Source organism: Montipora capricornis, chromosome 2 (assembly GCF_036669925.1).
Source record: "Montipora capricornis isolate CH-2021 chromosome 2, ASM3666992v2, whole genome shotgun sequence".
In the NCBI taxonomy this organism is placed as follows: Eukaryota; Metazoa; Cnidaria; class Anthozoa; order Scleractinia; family Acroporidae; genus Montipora; species Montipora capricornis.
In genome coordinates, this window is record NC_090884.1 from 62,212,871 (window position 1) to 62,222,864 (window position 9,994).

At 37.2% G+C, this 9,994-nt stretch overlaps 1 protein-coding gene across 3 annotated transcripts in view; it reads right to left on the reverse strand.

The window, feature by feature from the left end:
* LOC138030092 (rho guanine nucleotide exchange factor 28-like) overlaps nucleotides 1–9,484 on the reverse strand; it is a 61,243-nt gene extending 51,759 nt beyond the window's left edge. For all 3 annotated transcript variants that reach the window (XM_068877972.1, XM_068877963.1, XM_068877954.1), the window contains exons 1-4: nucleotides 8,991–9,484; nucleotides 7,933–7,976; nucleotides 5,215–5,362; nucleotides 4,132–4,443 (exon numbers count right to left, since the gene is read on the reverse strand). In XM_068877972.1, coding sequence (XP_068734073.1) covers nucleotides 4,132–4,443; nucleotides 5,215–5,362; nucleotides 7,933–7,976; nucleotides 8,991–9,030 — 544 coding nt within the window. In that variant the 5' untranslated portion in view covers nucleotides 9,031–9,484. The remainder of the gene's footprint in view (nucleotides 1–4,131; nucleotides 4,444–5,214; nucleotides 5,363–7,932; nucleotides 7,977–8,990) is intronic.
* Nucleotides 9,485–9,994: the final 510 nt, after the last annotated feature.

Genomic DNA, 9,994 nt, shown 5'->3' on the forward strand with positions numbered 1-9,994 from the left:
TTGAAATGATTTAAAGTTCGTGCGATTTTTTCTGGAATTCTTTGAAGGTATGGCAACGTGACAAAACCTCTGTTGGTTTGAAACCAGTTTGAGGAAACAGTGGTACTTTTACAGCTTTTGATAAATTGGTCAGTGTAACCATTGATCTTTAGAGCGTCAACCACATGTTGTACTTCAGATAATTTGTCTGCATCAGTAGAGGGGATGTTCTTTGCTCTGTCAAGGAGCGTTCTAGCTACTGAGCGTTTGTGTTGAGAAGGGTGGTGAGAGTTGAATTGAAGGTATTGTCAGTGTGTGTGGCTTTCCTGTAGACGCTGGTTTTTATAGTTCCATCGGGATTCCTGGTTGTCATAGTGTCCAGAAATGCGATGGATCCATCTTTCCTTCTTCCACTGTAAATTTGATGAGTTGATTAATATTGAGTTACCGTAATTTCCGGGCGATTACCCGCGGGTAATGTGTTAATTTTTCTGCAAACAGTTGTTGGTGCGGGTTATAGGAAGATGCGGGTAATGTGATAATTTTTAAATCTTCCGGTATAGTTTTAAAACCGTAAGTAGGGAAAAAATATAAAAGTCATTAATGAAACTGTTTCTAAAAATTGTGTATTGCCGTATTTATCCCGCTTTAATTGCCTAATGCTCTCGATGAAAACTAATGCAAATTGAAAATCGTTTATCATGCGTGTGATATTACTTTCTTACTTTGCTAATTTCGCAGCTTCTTTCTATGTTTAGTTGGAATAATAAACTAAAAACAAAAGAATAAAAATGTGAAATAGCAGGCTTTAAAGTACCGTAATTCGCAAGCACTGCCTTGAGGTAGAAAGTATTTTCCCGTTTCAAGTGATTTCTTAGAGTCAGTAGATCCTGAGATATCGATTTTTTTTAGAACGGATTTTTACAAGTGGTATCATTCAATAGAAGATCAAAAAACAATAGGTAAAATGAGGATAATTAAACCAATACTTCGTTCAAATCTGTGTGTTTCCTCGTTTGTTGATTCAATCTTTAAAATGATGCTTTATTTGTCTTAGTCTTTGTAAAACCGCTCAATGAACATCGCAAACAATGCGTGTGAAAACTTGATTTACTAATAATTCTAACACTCGCCCCAACTTTCTCTCAACCTATCAAAAAGGCGCTCAATCATCAATCGTAGAGATGGTGGCCTTCAACTCGCAATCTATCGAGTTTTAGCGTTAATACCTTGATATTTAAGTTTTAACAAGACAAACCAGAAATGGTTAAGGAGAGTGTTTAAGGCTGCATTCTTAACAGCCAATTCTTAGCAGAAAATGTTATCGATCTTTCGCTTTGTAAACAACAACACGGAATATTCATCGCTCCAAGTTTGTGAGTTCTTATCCCGGTAATACAGTAGCATGATTTTCTTTTGTTTTGGGGTGCGGGTAATAGGCCAGTGCGGGTAATCTGTTGAACTTTTTTTCCCCTTACAACAAAAATAGACCACTGCGGGTAATCTGCCGTGCGGGTAAACGTCTGGAAATTATGGTAAGGTGGTAGTGGAACTCTGTAAAGATGTTCCCGAGCGATGTAGACATGGCTATCATCAACGTATCTATACCACCACTTAGGAGGGTGGGGTGCGGTGATTAAAGCTCTCTCTTCAACGTGTTCCATAACTAAATTTGCCAAAATTGCGCTCACAGGTGAACCCATTCGGCAGCCGAAAATTTGTTTGTAGAAAGTGCCATCAACGATGAAGCAATAATTGTTATCAAGTACAAATTCAAGCAAATTCATGATGTTGTTAACAGACATGTTTGTTTTTTCCGAGCTTCAAGTCTGTTCTTAGTCACCTGAAGTGCCAAAATTGTCGGTATAGATGTGAAGAGGGATACGACATGGAAAGACACCATGGTTTCCCGCGGGGCAATGTTACAACTAGAGACTTTCTTTACAAAATCACAACTGTTCGCAACAGTATACTTGTAGTTTTGTAAAGGGCTCAGGATAGAAGCTAGATGTTTAGAAACTTGGTAAGTGGGACAGTTAATAGAGCTGGTGACGGGTCTTAGCGGAACCTCCGGTTTGTGTATTTTTGGCAGTCCAAAGAAGGTAGCTGGTGGGTGTCAGTGCTTCGGAGTGTGTAATAAAGTTTGTCATTGAGTTGCTGCACGTTGGTGTCATGGGTTGATGTTAGGGAACATCTTACAGAGTTCCACTCCCGCCTTAATTAACTCAATATTAATCAACACATCAAATTTACAGTGGAAGAAGAGAAAGAAGGATCCATCGCATTTCTGGACACCATGACAACCAGGAATCCCGATGGAACTATAAAACCAGCGTCTACAGGAAAGCCACACACACTGACAAATACCTTCAATTCAACTCTCACCACCCTTCTCAACACAAACGCTCAGTAGCTAGAACGCTCCTCGACAGAGCAAAGAACATCCCTTCTACTGACGCAGACAAATTATCTGAAGTACAACACGTGGTTGACGCTCTAAAGCTCAATGGTTACACCGACCAATTTATCAAAAGCTGTAAAAGTACCACTGTTTCCTCAAACTGGTTTCAAACCAACAGAGGTTTTGTCACGTTGCCATACCTTCAAGGAATTTCAGAAAAAATCGCACGAACTTTAAATCATTTCAATATCAATGTAATGCCCACAAACCCGTAATGACCGTCGGCTCCATTTTAAGAAAACCTAAAGACAAATTTAGTAAAGAGCTATCAACAGGAGTCATCTATAAAATTAATATTATTGTAAAAACTGTGACAAAGTTTATATTGGTCAAACATATCAAGGGCCTTAAGATCTAAAACAAGAGAACACAAAAGAGCGATTTTTACAGGAGCTAAGAATTCTTTATTTACCCAACATTGCGTAGAGAATAATCACAATTTTGACCTTGACGACGTCAAGGTCATTGACTGTTGTCCCCAATGGGGAAAAAGATTAGTTTTAGAAGCGTGGCATTCAATTTGCGAATCTAATTCCATTAATGAACGTGTTTACATTCCGGACATTTACAAGGCCCTTGGCAATCCCAAGTGACGTTTCTATGGCGTTTTTAAGCACTCATTTTGTATTTCGTAAGCCATTTTATGCTGAAGAAGGTCATAGTATTTTGACCGAAACTTCATTTTTACATAAGTTTTTTAATCAGTGACAACAAGTTTTTTAATTCTTTTTATCATGCCAGACTACAACTACGGTATTTTTAAACATGTATCCTTACTCCCTTAATCCCTTTGGCCCATTAGAGGCACAGAAATATAGGTCATTTCCAACATTACCCATGGCAAATGAGGAAGAAAGGGGCATTCTTCTAACAATTTCTTTCCCTCATTGGAACCCACGTTCAAATCTGCTTTAAACAACACACATGCATCATGTTGGTTAGCTGAGTCAATGTTTTTCAACTCTGCTCCAATAATCTGGTTTTTTTAAGAGACCACATTTCAGAGATTCTTGAAGATCAAGTTGCCCACAAAGCTTAGTATGCCTTAGCAACTAAGTTTGCATATAATACATGTTGTAGTTCAATTTTATACACAAGAAGGTAAAAGAACGGCCAAATTTGTCAAAAGAACTAAGTTATCATGAAGAAACTTGTGTAACAATTTACAGTCCTTAGCATTTATGCCCAAGTGCACATGCATAAAATCCGTTTCCATGAGATTTAACAGATTGAAAGTGGTTCAGCGTTTTTTGTACCCCTATCGACAATGATATTCATCATCACAGTGGTCAAAATTTGTTGTTGTGCAACAAATTTTGACCAGTGTGATGACGAATGTCATTGTCGATAAGAGTACAGACAACGCTGAACCACTTTCGATTTGTTTTTTACCACAATATTAAACGCCAAAGAAAGTTTTTATTTCAGAGCGTGACCAAAATCATAACGCAATGAAAGAGCAAGCATTGTCTATAACTTTCTCACAATGTGATTCACTGGGTTTACTTCTCAAAATGGGTGTTCCTGATTGGCTATTACATTACGTGACAAATTGACACAAGCATAACACATACAGCGTTGTCTAGACTCTTATCGACAACGGCAAATTAGCCAATCAGATTGTGACATTACAAGCAATTGTGGTAAAAAAGCCCTTTTGCTGTAAAAAAATCTTTCAAAAATCAACTTACCATTCCTAATTTCTTCGTTTTCTATCCCTTTTCCAAACAGAGACCAGGTAGGAGGCAAATCCAAAAATTCAAATGCATTTGTTATTCTTGCATCCAATGTGTCTTTCAGTTCCTTGGAAATATGATTCGATACCACGGACAAAGAAGCTATACAGTCAAAAAGTTTGCTGTCTGATGCACTATCTGCCAAAAGTTGAGCAAGAATTTGTTCGATATCCAGGCAGTATACGAATTTGTGTGATGACAGGGATCCCAGCTTTTTGTCCTTGAAGCAGTAAATGGTAAGGGCCACCCTCTCTGCTTGGTTATGATCTGTTAAATTGCGACAGTCAAATCAAATTGCAATGCACAATCAGAAAATGTAGGTTAATTTTAAGTTGTTTACCCGGGTTAGCATTCATGTCATTGAAATTCATTTATGTATTATTTTTTCAAACATCATCAGTTCATCAGTTTGTGTACACTTAAAAATACCTGCAAAGGTAAACCCATAGATACAAATTCCTGTTCTGTGACCATTTAAACTTTAAGATGAAAACATTACACAGGAAAATAACATTTTCATAAAAATATTTCTTGACATCATCTTCAAAGATTAGCACAAATTTCTTATACCATATTTACAATCATAATATAAAAGTCAACAGTTAAAAAAGGTTTGTGCTCAACACCCCTAGTAAAGAGCCTTCCCATCATTTTCAAGTAGGAGTCCCTTATGTAGCTTCTACAATGTACCTACAATCATGGACAAACCCCTTGGGAAGATCAGCACTTGTGAGGTCTTCAGTGCTTCTCTCCCCTCCCCCCTATTCAATGTCGTGCAAAACTGAATGGTTTTAGTGGGAAATTGTTGTGTTACCTTCCAACATTGAATGGGGGGGGGGGGGGGTTATATAAGAGAATGTGAAACTATTTCTTTTGCACTTTAACAGAAGCGGGTTGAAGCACATGTACAGCTCTGATGCAGTTCATTTTAATCATAACCTTCCCACCCACTTTTGTCTATGATTGTAGTCTCAGTGGCACTACGACAAAACTAGGAGGCCATAATCACTCTACTAAAATAAATTGCATCATCCTTACCAGGAACAATAGCACGCAGAGTGTAAGAATTTATTTGCTGTGCTGTAGTTACATGACGTTGGCTTTTTCCTTCAAACACAATATAAAAGTCTCCATTGTCCGGCAGTGGATAATCATCTGAATACGTAACAAATAAAACCTCCCCACCCTATAAATAAAAAAGAAAAAAGAAAATATAGTAATGAGGACACACTACTATTTTGTTGTCAATCATCCCTTAAATGTATGACTGGCTACGCTCCTACTTACCTTTCATCTACAATGTAAGTTTCTAACATATGGTGAAGTAAGTGGTCGCATGACCAGTAGCTCCCAACTTCTGCATGTACCCTTATATAAAACTAAATCTGGACAAAGGGTAATTTTTAATCGTACTGTAAGTCTGTGGAACAGTTTAGATAATTCCCTTAAACTCTGTAACTCTGAAATAGTTTCACCTTCTGATTTTAAGCGTCATCTCAGAGCAAAATTATACATGTATGCTGCTCTGTTGTAATTCTAGCGAATGTTTGTTACACTTTAGCCTCCTGAGTTTTTCTATGAAACGTTTTACATTGTCACTGAAAAGCCCTCTTTAGGGAGAGTCATTAAAAAATTTTGTATTGTATTGTATTTTTTCTTTAAATACAAACATGAAGCTTGGTTGAGTCATCATACAGATAAGACCAAAAATTGCAAGCCTTACCAAAGTCATTGGAAATGTTTCTGATGTGTAAAGTAACCCATGGCAGATTAAATTACTTCCAAGTAAATGCTTTCTCCAAGGATTATTAACACCTGGCTGACAAAATTTTGAGCTTTGATTTTTATCCAAGGTTGTACTTTGAGTATAAGTGCGGGATTTCATGACATTTCTCATCTTCTGACCAACTGGACCTCAGAGGGTTGGGTTGGTAGTTTTATCCCGTTTTCAAAGCACAACAAAACTGAATTACAAAAACAATTTGGCTGCAACTTGTTACTATATCATCAGATTCTTGGTATGACTGAAATAGATAAAACAGCCTTCTATATATTGATTTAATATTAGGTCTGCTATGGTTTCATAATTTATTATATATCTTTTCTTTCCATTACTGACTGTAGCACATCTTCAAGTTTTAAAAATTTATTGTGGCTACTAAGGCTAACTTTAATTGATTTGCACACTAAGATTATTAGCAGTATTTTATGAAAATTTCCTTCGTTCACCTTAACTAAAGGGACTTTCAACCCATGCAGTCACTATAATTATAATAAAACTTGGGTTTGAGCTTGAAACTCAGAACTATGCAGAGAGCCTACGAAACAATCATGATAAACATCACATGGCAAGACTGTAAAACAGCTCAATGGATCCAAGAAAAGACCAAACCACAGTGCAAAAGATATCATGGAAATGATAAGTAAATTTATATGGAATTGGGCTGGTCATGTGGCTAGAACAACAGACAACCATTGAACAACCTACATTACGCTCTGGCCGCCCAGGGGACACACAAGGAACCCGAGGAAGACCAAGGAAGAGATGGGAGACAACTTGGACAGTTTTGTAAAACACTGGCACCGTGTCGCGCAAAACGTAGACCAGTGGACTGGACAATGGGGAAGGCCTACATCTAATGATGAACATTTAACGGCTGAAACTGACTGACTGACTGGGTTTGAGTTTCAGAATTGAGCAAGTTATCTTTTTCAATGTATAATTAACCAAGTTAGCAATGTCTTAACTGAACCAAGTTAAGAAAATTATATCAATCACATCAATGATGAAAAAGTAGATGATTTCACCTCTGAAAAACACATGCTTTATTGGGAGAAACAAAAAATAGACTAGAAGGATACCTTTCAAGATCAAGTGTCCCACAAATAACTAATATTTTTGTCTTGCATAATTTAAAACTTTCAAATGATGCCAGTATAACAATATTAGTTTTCCCTTTTTAGAATTGATACCAGTTAATTGACTTTCAAAAACGTTTTAGAAGTTGATTACAAAAGAAACACTCTTTTAAGGGGTCACGCTGAATTTACCAAAGTTCTGGTGGAAACCAAATGACAAGCTAAGGCAAAGAAAGTCATCAGAAACATTTGATTTAGACAGTTTGCTGATAACACAAAATAAAAACAAGGCACTTACAATGAACACAATGATAGGATCACAGTTAACCAAAACAAAGTTTGCAAATATATCAGTACACCAGAAACCCTTCATTTATAATCTACAACCAAACAAACTGTTAGAGATATTTTATATGCACAAAATGGATGAAAGAAAGAAAAAACGCTTTCTTTCAATTTGTCACATGCGACACATTCAAGCCCCTATTTCGAAAACGTTGCTGAAATGATCGCGTGACAAATAAATTTTCGAACATGTTGCACGCTTTGGAAACATGCGATGCATACGTCAATGAACGTCGCTCGATTCGAATTTTGTCTTCTGTGTAAACAAATCTTCTGTGCTTGGTGCGCGGAGCTGCATGACTGTACGCTACATAGTCACATATCAAATCCAACTTATCGTTTTCATCAATTCACCGATGTCATACAGTGATTACGGTAGGAATAAATCACAGCCAAATAACACCATCTAAGTGACAACCTAAAGAAAATTGATCGGAACGGTTTCACGACGAATTCCATTGACGCCAAATAAAAAGCGTTGAAAACGCAAACAGATGATTCATAGGAAGAGCTGCGAAATGAAAGAACAATTGAACGACTAGTTGTACTTACGCGAGTCGGAGAGCTCTGAGGTGTGAACGCCATAAAACATGCCTCTGTCAAAGTAAATGATATCACAAAATAAGAAATGAAGCCCTTAAAATGGAGCAGAGATCTGGTACACTGTGTACTTGAAGCCTTTCAAATGCAAATTTTCGACCTTTACAATGAAAATCATAGCTTTGAAGCAGTGATTTGCTCCGTCAGACACCAACAAAATGATCAAATAAAAACAAAAAACGAGCTAGTTTCGCAGTTAAATTTTTACGAAAAATAATTCATTCACTTTACAGCTACCGCATTCATTTCACCACTTAGGGGGCTTAATTTTTCAACGAAAATTACAGAAAAATATAGCAGCTAATTTTTTGCTTCCCAAATATTGCAACCTGTCAAACCGACGAAGATGATCGAAACCTACTCGTTGGTATTGTACTTATTGACTTACTTACTCCTTAGTAGCCCTCATGACTGCCAAAACGTTTTTATTCATTTACCACTCACACTTAGGTTTTTACCGTTAGCACGGCTGTGAAGTGTGAATTTATTTCAAAACAAAATAAGCCTATCGCAGTCAATCTTACACGGCGCATAAATATCTAGATAAATCGCTTAACTCTAGCATCCCTTCGAAAAGAGGGCCACTAATTATCTTGAACTATGCTTCATCACCAATAAATTTAGTTCAGGGAAAAACCAATTTAGTTATAATTTGATGCACCATCAAGATTTGCGTATTTGGTCACTGAGTATGCTTCAGTCGAACACACCGCAAGGATATCCAGTAACAGCAAACTACATTGTGCTGTAGTCAAGGTCCTGGATTTTTTTTTTTCTGTCTTTTCAAAAGTTATGCAATGCAAGAGTATGTGCATTTCAATATTAAAAAGCCCATGTTCACGCAAATAACAAGGCACATTTTCCACCTTACACTTCATCACTGAATTAATTGAAGAACATTAAGAATCTTCCTCAGGAGTGATGCATGCGCAAGCTTACTGATTTCAAATAAACGAATCCAGAACACTCTCGGAAGCTCTGATATAATGATCTGAAAAACTTGAACGTACCTGGTGTTTTTTCGTTGCCTTTGGTCTTCGTTGAGTTCATTTTAAACCCCGTAATATGTTAAACATCAATTTCCTCCAAGGTGATGGATAAGAAACCGAAAACAGTGAAAGTTCTGATCAGGAATCTTGAGACTTGTCCGTCAGCAAAACCACAAAACTCATTTTCTGCATCAGTCAAGATAATTGATAAACAACCAACAAAGAGACGAAAGCATAAAGAAACTCCTGACAAGAAATCACTCTAAAACAGGCACCCATAGTGCCATACGATCATCGAGCACCTCGAGCACCCAGCGCCATTTTAATTTCAACAGCCATCCGGTAATTCCCAATTAATAAACTGTTTCGCGGCATTTCCTTAAATGTATAACTATTATCACGTGGAAAATGTCTTTTCTACTGTTAGCGGCTTTTAAGCCAGAAGAAATACAAAATCCTCCTAGTGAATGATCCTGAACAATAAACACTAGAATCTCAAGGCAATGGCTTCCGAGCGTAACCTATGGTGACGTCATAAGTTAGTCCTGTCCCCTCTCCACACATACACCCATCAACAGTAACCAAATAGTTTGCCTGTTTCGACTTATCCCCCAAGCCTGTGATCCATAACACGATGAGCTAAACTAAGGATTGCAAGGCGACAAAACTTTTCTGAACAAAAAACTTAAAATTTTATCCACGCATCTACAGATCACTTCCATGAAGAAAGTTAAAAACAGTGAGGTCGTTCTAGAATTCTTAACCCTTCTCCATCTCTTAGGCATCCTTTCAGCTTAGAGGCTCCGAGGATTGGATGATCAATAGTTCTAGTGGTATTAGAAGACTTTGATTCTCAAATATTGCAAAAGCAAATGGTTGTCAGCCATGCACATGAGCTTACGTCATTCATGAAATAGTTAAAAATTGGGAAACTTAGCAGTTAAGTCAACGACCCCGATATGAGCTGACTGCTGTTTTTACTTCACTACCCTTACTTTTGATCTGACTTCAATCCTTTTAATATT